Below are 15,179 nucleotides of genomic sequence, written 5' to 3'. Positions count from 1 at the left end.
ATCTATCTATCTATCTATCTATCTATCTATCTATCTATCTATCTATCTATCTGTCTATCTGTCTGTCTGTCTGTCTGTCTGTCTGTCTGTCTGTCTATCTGTCGATGTGTGTTTATGTGTATATAGACTGTAAAAAATTGTGTATCAATATACCAATTTTAAAGATCTTTTTTTTAATACGGCACGTCAAATTAACTGTAAAAAAAATACTTTCTTCCGAAAATATGTACGTCCAATGCTATTTTAATGGTTAACAGTGTATTTTGTTTACTTTCGTTTTATACAGGCGGACCACGGCAGACCGCTCTTTAGGGTCCTGATTACAGCAGCTCGCCCCGCCTCCTCCGCGCATGTCAACGACACGTGCATCGTTGTTGAAGTGTGTATTCAGAGTAACTCACTCATATGAAGCGCTGAATTCGTAGATAATTAAATCTCCTTAACCTGAGTGGAGAGTTACATACCGTTTGAAAATGGGAGGTCTCCAAAAGAAAAAGGTAAGAGTTGATGTCGTGTTAAAGCCACGATAATACCGAGAGTGTCCTGGATACACAGCCAGCTAACGAAGCTAAGTTAGCCGTGGGTTGTTTTCTACAACAGTACAATCTTTTTGCTTCAGATGAGCATTTGAGTTGATCTGTTTACAATTTAGTTGGTCAGAAATTAAATTCAAAGGACTTGTACGAGTTAAATGTCATTTGTTTTCCTTTTTCTAGTATGAGAGGGGCTCTGCTACCAACTACATCACAAGAAACAAAGCTCGTAAGAAGTTACAGCTCAGCCTCCCAGATTTCAGGTAATAACACTAATTTTGTCATCTGGTTGAATGATCTACTGACCCCTTGTTTTCATGCTGTATAAGATTTATTTCCATATACATTGTATTGTCAAATCGATTTAAATAATCTTTAGTCAATACTCTGGACAATTTACTTCTGTCCACCATTCTCATCTTTTATTTCTTTAAAATCTTGCAGTACCTGTGTTATTAGGCACAGGGACTGTTTTGAGCTTGTTATCATGTTATGTTACTTGGACACTGTGTGTAGTTGATTCCTAGGGAAGCGTTTTCTCTTTTTTTCCAATTTCCAATTCGTCTGATTAAAATAATCAAAGTATTTAGTGGATGCAGGTTAATGTCAAAGAAGCTATGCCCAAAATGGATAAATAGAGGTGAAATAAGTTGAGTAATTTTTTTAAGTAGATTGTTTTTATCATCAACACTTGATCCTCAACACCTTTTCACGTTGCCCAGTGGAAAATAGTAGCTGTGTAAATGATCAATAATCTTTGATCTCTTTTTGACTTTCAGGCGACTGTGCATCCTAAAAGGCATCTACCCTCATGAGCCCAAGCACAAGAAAAAGGTCAACAAGGGTTCGACAGCTGCACGGACGTTCTACCTGCTCAAAGACATCCGCTTTCTGCTGCACGAGCCAATCGTTGGCAAGTTCAGAGACTACAAGGTATTATAGACACATTTGAGCCTTTTTAGACATCTTCGTTCAAACTTGTTTTTTTTGTAAAACGTGATTTTGTTATTTTGGAACTGGATGCTCAGTGGGTTGTGTTAAAATGTTTACTTTTGTGAATAAATGTTCTATCCTCCAAAACATAGAAAGTACAAATTTTTAACTCCAAGAGAATGGGATGTGTTTCTTAAAGGTGAATTTGGTTTGTTTTGGCCTGTCGTTTTTTTGTTTTTATTAGTCCGTGTTATGTGAAATATTGATTTTACAATTATATTTTCTGAATGAACGGTATACATTGTCAACATGTTGTCTATATGTTTGATCTTAACAGGTATTTGTGCGCAAACTTAAGAGGGCCTATGGAAAAACCGAATGGTCCGCTGTGGAGAGACTGAGAGAAAACAAGCCGACCTATAAATTGGACCACATCATCAAAGAAAGGTGAACAAGTTTATCTCTCCACATGGGAGCATATTCATCTGAACTGACTTTCCCAGGCTGCTTAGACATAATACAGATACAAATATTAATAATTAGTTAAACTGACTAATAACTCTGGTTCCAACAAGTGAAGGAGACAGCATTTAATATTCATTCCAATAATCCTGCACATCTTCAGCTTGGACCATGAATGCAAAATTAAATAATTTCCTTTGATGGTGATAACCTTCATTAAATATCAAAGTACAAAATAAACTATTTGTATGTCTTCAATAATTGCAGGGTAACGTTGCTATTGTAGCTACTTCAGTGTGAGCATTCTCACAAAAAAAACCTAAAATGGTCTCACTGGTTGTCCTTCTTTTGTTGTTGTCGCAGGTATCCTTCGTTCATCGATGCTCTCCGTGATATCGATGATGCCCTCTGCATGTGCTTCCTCTTCTCCACGTTTGCCCGCACAGGAAAATGCCACGTTCAGACAATCCAGCTGTGCAGACGTCTCACTGTGGAGTGGATGAATTACGTGATAGCATCCCGCTCTCTCAAAAAGGTGCAGCCATTGTTATTTGTTTGACATGTAAATATAAGAGAGGGAGTGAGAGAGGTGTCATTTGTAATGAATTAAACAGTCGTCTGTTCATCATAGGTGTTCATCTCCATCAAGGGAATATATTACCAGGCTGAGGCGATGGGACAGCTCATTACATGGCTGGTGCCATATCAGTTCTCCCATGATGTAAGTGAATGATGAAATGAAGTCCACAGTGAATATGCTAATAATACGAAGCCTTTTTAGTTGGACAGCTCTGTCAGCATTTGGTCCTACTATAAATCCTCCAACAGAGTTTCTGTCTTCAACAAGAAGGCTTTGAGCCGTGTCTGCTGATATTGTGGAGTTGCTGTTTTTGTGTCCATTTTTTTAAAATAGAGTTGACTGCACTTATCAATTGCTATAGGTATTATGATGTTTAATTGTTTTCAATGCTTATAATAAATGTTTATCAGTAAAACGAAGTTGAACTGTTTTTGTACCCTCTTAGCATCCCACAGATGTCGACTACAGAGTCATGGCAACTTTCACAGAGATGTACACCACTCTGCTGGGGTTTGTCAACTTCAGACTCTACCATTCCCTCAACCTGATCTATCCCCCAAAGGTAAACATTATCTATTGAACATGCCAGTTGTAAAAAATGACACTGCATGAACAGACGGGGGATTTGTGGCCATTAGGTGTCCTGTTACCACACTGGTGCTCTGTTAATGTCATTTCTCTTTCTGCAGCTGGACAGCAAAGCAGAGTCACAGCTGAAGGAAGAGGATGAGGAAGATTATGCCATGACTTCAGAAAGCTACTTAGAGGTGAGGCTTTCAGTAATGATTTGTCTTTTTAGATCTGTGAAGTATCCATGACAACCCACTACATTTAGAAGTATGTCCTCCTATTGCATGCAGTTCACCCTGACTGAGGTGGACCTTATTTTGAAAGCAGAAACTACAGAAAGCACCAGAGCCAGTGCACAGACCCTGTGTTGTTTATTCTGTTCTTTGTCGCTGTGTTGTAAGACAAACTGTGTGCAACTTCCCTAGATGAGTGGATGATACCATCCTGTTTAACATTACACCCCACAGTCTGTCCGTTTCTTGAGAGATTATACGATGTAAGCATGTCTAGTATTATAAATCCTATGGAGTTACACAGATATGAAGTACAACATTATAATGTTGTATAATAACCTTTTATACTCGGGCTTTAACGGTTTACAGAGGTCACAGTTCAGTTTGTAGCCAGTTTTAGGGTCATATTTCGGGACTAATGGGGGGGGGGGAGTCCCAGATGCATATTTCAAGGTTTGTCTATTTTATGTAGAACTGTCACTAGTGCACGTTTCAGTGTGTGCCTTCTAGCCTTGTTTACATCTACCTGTGGTAATTACAGCATGTACAGTAATAATAAAGGCTGGATGTGTGACTTTTTGATCCAGTAGATGTCGCCCTTGAGCACCAGCATGAAACCAAAACTACTCAAACTGCGTTGTTGTGCTAGCAGGCTAATTGTAGCGCTCGTTAGCAAGCACGTAGCTTCACACTGCATTTACATTTACACAAAATAACCATGATCTAAAACTCTTACGTGACATTCAAATAAGCATCGATTAGCGTACAGCCTGTTATTCTGTTCTATAGCCCCTCACTTAAACAACTTTAACATGCAAGAGGTTGAGTCGGCCGTCCCGTCCATGTAAACACGATGTAGATACGGCTCAGACAACAGTCATGACTCAGAGATATTATTAGAGGAAATATAGGACTCAGGCTATATTTGTGTAAAATGTTGAATGTTCAGACTAAGAGGAAATAGAAAAGGAAATAGTGCGAAATAAGAAGCGACAGAGAAATGAATAACATTTAGTGATTTTAAAATATCGAAAAATATAGATTAAATGAAAATACATGCTTTTAAGAGCAATGTTGCATATTTATGATTTTTGAAGAGTGAGGCCACATTGTTCGGTGAACATCAGGTGCACAGGTTAGTTGTGCTCCATCCCCTCTTGTGTACATTAGTAAAGGACCATGACTAGTGACGGCTTTGTGTTTTTTCTCAACTGCTCCCTTAGTGTGGTGAAGTGTTCATGTATATCATAACGTTGTGGTGTTCTAACTCTTTGTTTGTTCGCTGTGCAGAAACTGTCGGCTCTGAGTACCAGTTTGGCGCGAGTTGTTTCTTCTGCAGAGGAAGAAGAGGCTGAAGTCGACCAGTTTCCTGTTGAAGGGGTAATGTATCTCGTTTAAATGATCTGTTGTCTAACCATACAGATAAACAAAAGTCCATTTTAAACTAATTGGTCTCTGAGGAGAGAAGTGAGAGGTCAGGATGTCTGTCAGAGGAGTGTGAGCTTTGTGAGGTGTGAGACTGGGGACTACAGCTTCATGTGTGGTTACTAAGCACTACTTTAAAGTTCTCGAGGGTTGGTCCTGATCAAACAAAAGAACCCCAGCTCCTCTTTCTGGGACAAATCAGTGTACATTTGAATAATTCTTCAAAATCTTGTGCCAGAGTTGATATAAGTTAACATTGTATCACAGTAAAATGGACTTGCACTCCCACTTGTACTGTACACCTGCTGTTCTTAGTACATCATCTCTCTACATTCAGGGAATGATTCTAAAAACAGTCTGATAGTAGCTATAAGCACAGTCAAATTAGATTTCTCTGATTGTCAACCAAAGTAATTGTTTTTATGTCATGCCCTCTGGTGTCTAAGCGTTCATGCCAAAACTACCAATTCTTTGTTTTTCCTAGGAGGACATCGAAAAGATGGAGGCCAGGGAAAAGGAACAGCAACAGCAGGAGGTTCAGAAAAAGCTCTTTTTCGGACTCAAGTTCTTTGTTAACAGAGAATCTCCCAGAGAATCACTGGCTTTTGTCATACGGTGAGTAAGAGATGCTTCAGTGCAGAACACGCAGCCCTCCTCCATCAGTGATGCATGGACTTGTACTGGAACGTCTCTATTGCTGTTACCTTCCAGGTGTTTTAGTGGCGAGGTGTCCTGGGACAAGTCTGTTTGCATCGGTGGCACATATGAGGTGACGGATGAGACCATCACACATCAGATTGTTGACAGACCGAGCATTCAAAAGCAGTACATCAACAGGTAAATGATTCTGTGGATTTCAATGCAACATGTCTCCTTTTTAAAGAAGGAGGGCAATCACATTTTTCCCAGCCATTTCATTCACAGTATGAATCTTATCTAAATCCAGGAAGTTTGTGCTGGAGGGATTGTGCTCCTCTCTCCTTGTGCATTATCACTATCATTATGTCTCATCTCTTCTTTCATTACCGTCTTTGTGTCTCTTGTCTCTCTTCATTGTGTTTGACAGGCACTGGCCTATTTCTTATCATAGTTCTGTGATTTCAAAGAAAAGCTCTTTGGTTATTGAAAAAGGATATGTTAGCTTGATTTGTGTTTCATAACGAGAAACATGCATCAGAAGCTCTTCTTCATAGCTTTACATGTGAAATTGTTTGATGTAGGTACTACATCCAGCCCCAGTGGGTGTATGACTGTGTCAACGCCAAAATCCTTCTCCCTGTGGAGGACTACTTCCTGGGAGTGACTCTGCCCCCCCACCTCTCCCCCTTCGTAGAGGAGAAGGACGGAGACTACGTGCCCCCCGAAAAACTCAAGATCATGGCCTTACAGCGGGGAGAAAAGCCCGGTACGAAAACAAGCATTTCTTGCGTATTGTAAATAAGTTTGTTTGATCTGTGAAGATTTGAAGTGCACTGTCGACTGTGTTTTTTTGAGATGCTTGGCACATAATCATTGATTTTACTTCCATTACAGCCAATGATGATGACGATGATGAAGAAGACGAGGAGGAAGGAGAAGAAGAAGAAGAAGACGAGGAGGAAGATGAAGAGGAGGATGAGGATAATGAAGAGGCAGAGGAGAAGAATCTCAAAAAGATGGAACAGCAAAGATCCCAGGGAAAGGTACGAGTGTTTTCCTTCATCACTTTGTTCTTTCGTGTTTTTACTAAGAAGTGAAACATTTAATAATATTGATTCCCTGTTAGTCTCTGCAGGTCAAAGTGACGCCCGGTAAAGTAAAGGTAGAAAACCCAGCACGCTTGGATCAGGAGGAGAAAGCGGAGGAGAAACGTCTGGCCATCATGATGATGAAGAAGAAGGAAAAGTACCTCTACGACAAGATCATGTTCGGAAAGAAGAGAAAAGTCCGAGAGGTATGTTTCATTTTGTTTCTGCTTGATCAAAAATTCATGAGGAGATAAGTCTGTTTGTGCAGCCGTGTGTGCAGAGAACATTCTTAACATTTGATCCTATTGGATCAGGCATCTTATCTCAGTCTGAAAACAGTTTTTGTGAAGCTGCTGTGTGCACAGTGCATTCAAGCCCTGCGATGACCCCGTGAGTTTACTGACCTCTGAAATACCTAAACTGCCTTTACTCTGCTCTTTCAGGCTAACAAGCTCGCCGCCAAGAGGAAAGCGCACGACGACGCTGAGAAATCAAAGAAGAAAAAGACCAGGAAATAACTCGTCTGATAAAGTATTGATCACGCTTGACTGTATGTATTCAATGAGCATCACAGGTGAAACCATATCTCCAGTACATGCATTAGAGAGCTGTGAGTGATGCACCATGCACAGTGATGGAAGTGCATCGACTTCTGCATTATTACGACCTCAAATGCAGGACCTGGCTTGTGCTCACTGTGTCATTATTCACGTCAAAGTGACTGTGTCCTTCGTTGTTTTTATGAAATATTCTACAAGACTGGTGATATCTCCTCCTGTTTATTTTCAAATGTGTACTTAAAATGGTCTGTATTCAAAAATAAATGCCTACAAAATGAAAGTTGTTTCTTTGTGATCTCTGAACAGAAATCAGAAGAGGTGAAGCAAATAGTCTCTAAAGTCTCCTTGGGTGTTTCTTCACAAGTCGTTGTGCATCAGATTAGGTGTTCACAATACATCACAATAAAGTTGTAGTTGTCCCTCAGAAACCGACTGTCCACAGCTGTTCAGTGGGCGTGGCCCGAGGTCACCATCCTGCTGTTCTTAAGTGATTTGTCCACACTTGGTTAGTGGGTGTCGATGACGAATGAGCAGAAGTCCTTCTGCCCTCTTGAGGCTCTGTGGCTGTTGTGGTGGGCTGAAGGCCAGGCAAGTCATGCTGCACTCTCCTCAATCTCTTCATTCAGTTTGTGATGCTCTCTGTCCCCTTACACCCTGATCTGAATTCTACGCATGCCCACACAGTCCAGGTCTCAGCCTGGCACTCTGGGTGTTTGAGGTCAAAGGCACACCCCGCTCAACAAAAGCTGCAGTGTGGAGCTGTGGGATGAGCTACACTGAACCAAGAGCGAGGGGCCGCATTGAGGAGAGAGTTGTTGCACTTACTGTAATGTGTTGGGCTGCAGTATCACATATTGCTACATGCCGGCTGTCCGAGCCGAATAGAGTGTCAGTAGAGGTTCAATGTTCATTTGGTTCCCAATTGAAATGTCCGATGTCTTAAGATGAAGATTGCATTGTAACTCTTCTAAACGTACAAAACCATAATTACAGTAAATCCAACTCTAGTCATAGATATAAAAGTCAGAGGACTTTAAAAAACATACATTAGAGAAAAAGATTAAAGTAAAAATCTTTATGAATTAAGTCATATTGTGACTATGCTTAGTGCCGTCGCCTGATAGTCCAGGCTGTGTAGGTTCCACTGTTTGTTTAAATGATCATCCAATCCATGTTCAAAATGTAAAAGCTGTCCTGTGTACACATTCCTCCTAATGCAATTAGCATTTCAAACAATACAGACACAGCAGTCTTGATCAAGTGGTACAATTATGTCCTTTGTGCTCAGGCTCTGCATTTTTTTTCTTTTTATACCGTTTTCCACCCCTCCTGTCAGCCTGCAGCTCCGACTCCAGTGTCCACACTCAATGGCCCTCTGTATGGAGACACACAACAAAGACTATACAGTCCCCTCCACCCCGCCTTTTTTTACACTCAGCGACAAATACTCATCCCCTGACAGCAAGCCCGACGTCACAGCTGGCTAGATGAGCATCCCTGCAGTGCTTTTTCAGCAAGACCAGTTCTGGAATTGAAAGTTGAGGGAGGGAGGAGTCAGGTAGTCTGGGGCATCAGGTGTGCATGAGAAGAGAAAGAGGAGTAGCAACCAGATGACTGAGCTTAGCAGCACTGGACATGTGATAAGAGGAGAGTGGGACGGTGCTGTGCATATAACAGAATGTGTATGTTAAGAGCAGACATTAGAAGCACTGCAGAGGGGGGATTGGTTTGTTCTTGTGGTCTAGGGCTGGATGCAAGGGAAGAAGATGCAGATGGACAGAGAGCACGTCTTTTAATTTCTCATTGGATGCATGCATGAGGGTAAGAAAAATCATTTTATACATGTCAATATTCACTTTTCTTGATTACATTAACTAGACAATCAGGACATGCTTATCTACACCTACAATCTGAATTCAATGTTTTTCCTGAAGTAATAATCGACCTAATGTTATCTAATGATAATAAACATAACTGTCTAGCCTAATCAAATTCAGATTTCAGTTCTGGATATCATTAAAGATAGTAGGAGAGAAAAATATAGCACTTAAAATTCACTGTATTTCAAGGCTAAACTGTTCCATCTCATCTCGTCTCGTCCTCAAATGTCTCCCAACAGAGTGGCTTCTGATGGCAGAGAGAAAGCTCCCTCTCATGCGTCTATAATAGCCCCTTCATGGGGTCCAGACAAAAGAGCAGAAACAACCCGATAACTGTGTTGGGACTTTGGAGAGGAATGTTTCAGCAATGCTTTGATTTTAAGACATTTTAACTCAGCAGTTTGTAGCACACTAGGTAACTCAAGCCACCGTGATCCCTTAAGATATTTATCTAAGGCCAGAACCAAAAGCTGGACTAAATCCAAAAATGTATAATGAATGACACACTGGACGCTAAGAAGGGACACTAGGGCCTGGCTTATGTCTTGATTTATTTTGAATTATGTAAATTGGCTATCACTATGAAATGAGTTTGGATTCATCTAAACTCTCTGACTAGAGGATTGATCCATCATATACATGATGAAAATTAGCTTTTGGAAACAATCTAGCATACTTGATGCTCTTTTGTCCCTTTAGGCGCACTGTAGATAAGTCTCCACTGAGTCATCCTGTAGTCACAGTAATGGAAAACTTTACAAAATAGCACAGTTGATGAGACAAAAGTAAAATCAGTGTTAAAACATCCAACATTTCACTTGTTTACAGTTACTTTTAGCTGTTTTCATTTCTTTCTTATTTTGTTAAATTGTCAACCACTGAAAATAAATGCCTAACAGATTTTTATTTTTAAATGTGATATAATGGACTTTTAAACATGCAATTAAATTATGAAACAAATATGTTCTGCATCATTACATTATAATAACTTCAAAAATTAAAGCTCACATTAAGCTCAATGTCATCGGGTCACAATGATGTACTAAAATGCAATGAAGTTTAAAGTACACACGTAAATAGTGCTTCTAAATATTGTGACATCAACAAGAGCATTTATATTTCAGTGAGAAAGCTGGATAACATGTTGATGTGCTATAACTGATGGTATCACACAAGAGAAAACAATGACTGCAGCGGGAGCATTTATTTGCATTTTGGAGTCACTTGCATAATAGATTATTTTGGCACGTCACATCAGGTGCAGGTTATTTTTGTCAAAACAATGGCGTCTGCTGTAAATACAGCTGTACATACAGCTAACGTAGACTTCAATGGAGTATTTTAACAGCAGGTACCAGTTAAATAGAAGAATGAATAAAAGATGAGATGGCATAATGCACTTTTTTATTGAATCGTTCCATCAAAAACTCCAAAAATAATAATCCACGTGTAATTGAGTTTCTATGAGTTGTTGGCAGAAGCCCTACAACTCTGTACATTTGTCAGTAAAACCAATCTATTTTGTCATACAGAAAAAAAACAAATATAAGAGGAACACTTACAGAATGAATGGAATTTATATATTTTCCTTTAGCTTTCCTTTTGTGCATCTCTAGTCTAGGTTCACTTCCACGTTATGCATGTTATACTGTTATAGCACTTTACCCTTTACACAAACCGTGACTCATACTCTCTAACCTTCCTTAAGAGGAAGTCTGAAAGCTGGCACTTTTCTGTAATGCATTAAGCTTTGACACTTCCATTTAAGTAAGGGATCTTACACCTGTTAAAAAATCAAAGGCACTTTAAAGAAAAAGAATACCTCACTGAAATTATGACATGATAATTTATGATAAAAAAAAATTAAAACCCCAATAAGAGCTGAAGGGTGTCTTACATAGCCACCCAAATGGCACATATATATAAGTGGCTGGATTCAGGTCACATTGGGCCACACAATGCTTAAAATCCCAGGTGGTGAGTGACACCTGTGGAGCTGAGTCAGCCGGTGACTCATCTTACTTCAGTCTGCAGAGGAGAATGCAAGATCACTTTCCAAAGAGATGCATAATTTATTCTCATGGGCCACCTGAGAAACACGCGGTTCTTTATTTCAAGCCACAAGTGTGTCATTTTGTAGTCCAACATACAAATTAAACTACACCCTAAGTTTAAAATGTTCATGGAGTGGACAGCCGAGTGAGAAGATGTTCGATGTGAAACTGTGTCGTGTGAACAGCATGTTCTTCCCATGGAGGATTAGAATTAGGACCACTTTTCATTATGGTCTATGGCCTTTCGTTAGAGTTTTTCAAGCTGCCTGTGAGTTTCTTTTACAAAATTAATTGAGCCAGCATCAAACACAAAACTCTTCCCCCTTGGGCAGTGTGTGTGTATCATGAAATGCCAGTAAAATGCTTTACCCAGGATATTTTAATTGACACCTCATTTCTGCTTTTGGTGGGGAAAATGATTGTACTGATTCTTAAGTTCCTAGGTATTACATTGAATTGCTTTGTATCATAAAGGTGTTGTCATGTTCAAAAGTTTATTTTGTCATAACAAGGAATAATCTAGAAACTGATAAAAAAAAATACATCACCTGGATTTCTTTGTTTTCTTGTATTTATCATGAGAATAAACAATACCAATACAGCAGGTAGAAAATATGTCCACCATGATCATGTTGTGTTTTGAAGATAATCCTTGATCCTGCTGGACCATGACTGGCAAGAAAGGGAGGCAGTGGAGGTCCATGTGCAAAGGCCTGGTCCTGGGTACCCTGCTCACCAGCTGCATGATCCTGCTTTACGCTCTTTCCACTCCACAGATCCACCTCAGTCTGCCCGAGTAAGGCTCATTACACTGCTTTGAATATTTTCTTTTTAAAATAACATGTAAAACTGAATACTTGTCAATTTTCCGAAGACGTTTTTGTTAAGAGCTTCAATAGTTCATTGAAAGATAAAAATAGTCATTAGTCTTTTTTTAATACATTACAACAAGAATGAATGTATCAAGAATGAACAGTGCCTCATCTTAAGTGAAGCAAAAATATTTAGATCAACCTCACCTGACTGGCTGTCGGCTAGTAGGTCATAAATCCTGCCTACTATACTATATGTTAACAAATGGGTCAATATATCCACTGTCCTTAAACCCACATTCGTACTGAATGGCAAGATATCAAAACATTGGTTTGTGTCAAACTCTTTTTTTGTTGGACTGTTGTAGACTGTACTGACTTGAGGGTTCTTTGCCATTTACCTGCATGTCAAATGTGCGTTGTTGTTAGCTGATGAACATGGTATCAATACCAGCCAATCCCTACAGCAAAGATTCTGGCTCCAAATGCACAAACAGTCCATGGAGTCAACATCTTTAAGTGACAGCATTGTTAGCACGTGTATTTTTATTTGTTCCTTTTTCTTTGCTCTGTAGGGTTCCAGTGCCTTATTCATGTGCCCACCGCCCCTCCCAACTCCACCCTAAACAAACCACTAACATCACCCAAAAAGCCTCAGGCCATACATGTACCCCCAAAGTGGATATCATGTTCATGAAGACCCACAAAACAGCTAGCAGCACCTTCCTCAACATCCTTTTCCGCTTTGGAGAAAAGCACCGGCTTAAATTTGCCTTCCCTGACAGCAGAAACGACTTCTTCTATCCGTCTGTTTTTCAGCGCTCACAGGTTAAAGACTACAGACCCGGTATGTGCTTCAATGTAATTTGTAATCACATGCGCTTCAATGCAAGTGAAGTTGCCAAGCTGCTACCTCTGGACACTTCCTACATAACCATCCTCAGAGACCCTGCTGAGTTGTTTGAGTCCTCCTTCCACTACTTTGGCCGGCTGGTGCCTTTTACATGGAAGATACCAGGCGATGACAAGCTGACCGAGTTTTTAAGAGACCCCAATTACTACTTTGATAAAGAAGGCTTTAACTCTTTCTACCTCAAGAATCTGCTGTTCTTCGATTTTGGACAGGACAACACTTTAGAGCTGAACGATCCGCGTGTAGAAGAGGGAATACAATTCATCACTGAGCGTTTCCAGCTTGTCATGTTGGTAGAGCACTTTGAGGAATCCCTCATCCTGCTAAAGGACGCCCTCTGCTGGGAGATGGATGACTTGCTCTTCTTCAAACTTAACGCCCGAAAAGGCTCTACAGTGTCTACACTGACCCCTGAGCTCAGGGCCAGGGCTCTGCAGTGGAACGCCATTGATTGGAAGTTGTACCAGCATTTCAACCAGACATTTTGGAGGAAAGTGGATGCATATGGACGGGAGAGGATGGCTGAGGATGTTACAGAGCTCAGGAGAAGGAATAAGGACATGGCGTCCATCTGCATTGAGGGGGGTCGTGCTGTAGAAGCGAGCAGCATCCAGGAGACAGCCATGCAGCCGTGGCAGCCCTTTGGAGAAAAGTCCATCATGGGCTACAACCTGAAGAAGAATGTGGATAAGGTACATCGCAAGCTGTGCCGCAAGATGTTGATGCCAGAGCTACAGTACCTAACAGAACTTGGGGTCAACCTGTGGATCACAAAGCTGTGGGGCCACATCCGAGACATCATCAACTGGTGACTGTGGGCCTGTGAGCAAGAGGGGCCAATTCAATTTTGACAGATTGTGTTAGATGAAGAACCTGAATGTGTGGCTGTTGGAGTGAAAGAGTAAACGGTCTAAGTCACATTTCAATCTTTCATTGTGTCTCATTTTGTATCCACATTGAAATGTATCTATTTCCTATGGCTGTGTATTTAATGAGTGCTTAAAAAACAAGATACTGTCGACCCTAAATCAACAAATATGGAAAAACTTTACTAAATGCAGATGATGATGTTACGAGTGACTTGCAGTTGTTTCTTGTATTAAAATAAATACAAAAGTTGCCATCCTTGCCAAATTTTTGAAGTTGTTTGAAGACTTTATGAGGACACCATTGAAAATGTACGATGTTGTCTCTGAAAATTGAAACATTGCAGATTTGAAGGTACTGAATTTATATTAGATGCCACTTTAATATCTATGGAGGATGACATCTGAAGTAATAAGATTAGTGAATATTAGAGACTTTTCTGATGAAAGACGTTTTCACTTAAGAGGAAGAAGGCAGAGGTGAAAATCATAATAAATGCATCTGGTCAGAGGCCTCAGATGTACATTGTGATCAAATGTCAAAGTGACTTTTTATTGACTTCTATGCAAGAAATCAACAAGTAAAAAATAAACACGTTCATCATATGCAATCAATTACAATAAAAAATCTTCTAAATCTACTTTCTTATCCGTTTTTACCCTAAATTATATATAATACATTAAGTTTTAAGACGTTCATTTTACCTGGGCATTTTGCAGTTGGAGCCATTTCTCCTTTTTCTCATGTTATCACAACATTCAACTTTGTAGGTTTCACTTTTGTTTTAGCAGCCACATAAATGAAGTGAAAGAATAGTTAGTAAAAACACAATTCAGTCAAATTCAAACTAATCTTAATTTAAGTCAAAGTGTGGAAAAGGCTATGAGACAGAGTTAGAGCATTTAACAACACCCAAGAGTGTTTGCACAGCCCACAGGATTCAAATTGAAAATAGCATCAATATTTTTTATCTTCTTGTTCTTTTTTTTTCACCTTCATAGTTGTTTACTCTGTTTTGTTTTTTTGTTTTTTTTACATCTAATATATGTACTGTTTTAATTAATGTACTGATTCTTCCAGAATTTGTAAGTGTCTGATGTTGTCCTTCATACACCATTATATTTCTCCTGGCAATATGTGATTGTCTTAAGATACTCAGAAATGAAATAAAATGAAAATTACAAGTACTTCCCCATATGAAATGTTGAGTCTGATTCATAAATAAATATCAATAAATAAATTCAATAAATAATTCTTCCTCTACATCTCTGACGGTGAGTTTCATCCTTATTACTGTTTGTATAATAAAAACAATATTTGACATGACTCAACACACACACACACACATAATAATTCACTCATCACATTTCATTGTTCAAAGAATGACAATGAAATGTGTGTGTGTGTATATATATATATATATATATATACACACACACACACACAGGACCTCGCAGGACCTTTGCTTTCTGCTTTTCAAAGTAGATGTCTGACAAGTCTAAAAGACAACATTTAGGCTACACTCTTTATTTTTTCACTATTAACTTCATTATGATGCACTGTAGCAGAGTTATGGTCCATATAGGAAGTATAGTTCTTTTTTTTGTTGTTGTATGAAACATGCCAGTTT

The 15,179-nt window shown here is 39.5% G+C and overlaps 2 protein-coding genes across 2 annotated transcripts; both read left to right on the top strand.

The window, feature by feature from the left end:
- The first annotated feature begins 291 nt into the window (after positions 1 to 291).
- pes (pescadillo) lies at positions 292 to 7,303 on the top strand. Its single transcript, XM_079342789.1, has 15 exons — positions 292 to 497; positions 717 to 796; positions 1,313 to 1,466; positions 1,804 to 1,913; positions 2,292 to 2,463; positions 2,560 to 2,649; positions 2,954 to 3,070; positions 3,198 to 3,275; positions 4,602 to 4,691; positions 5,221 to 5,351; positions 5,448 to 5,573; positions 5,957 to 6,141; positions 6,270 to 6,418; positions 6,502 to 6,669; positions 6,907 to 7,303. Exons 1-15 carry the CDS (start codon positions 474 to 476, stop codon positions 6,979 to 6,981), a joined length of 1,749 nt encoding a protein of 582 aa, XP_079198915.1. The 5' UTR covers positions 292 to 473; the 3' UTR covers positions 6,982 to 7,303.
- Positions 7,304 to 8,479: 1,176 nt separating this feature from the next.
- On the top strand, positions 8,480 to 13,820 carry gal3st1a (galactose-3-O-sulfotransferase 1a). The gene is made up of 3 exons (XM_079355646.1): positions 8,480 to 8,844; positions 11,603 to 11,753; positions 12,345 to 13,820. Exons 2-3 carry the CDS (start codon positions 11,626 to 11,628, stop codon positions 13,492 to 13,494), a joined length of 1,278 nt encoding a protein of 425 aa, XP_079211772.1. The 5' UTR covers positions 8,480 to 8,844; positions 11,603 to 11,625; the 3' UTR covers positions 13,495 to 13,820.
- Positions 13,821 to 15,179: the final 1,359 nt, after the last annotated feature.

The sequence above is a fragment of the Symphodus melops genome, assembly GCF_947650265.1.
Source record: "Symphodus melops genome assembly, chromosome: 1".
NCBI classification, from domain to species: domain Eukaryota; kingdom Metazoa; phylum Chordata; class Actinopteri; order Labriformes; family Labridae; genus Symphodus; species Symphodus melops.
Note: the sequence above shows the minus strand (reverse complement) of the source record. Positions and strands in the feature narration are given on the sequence as shown.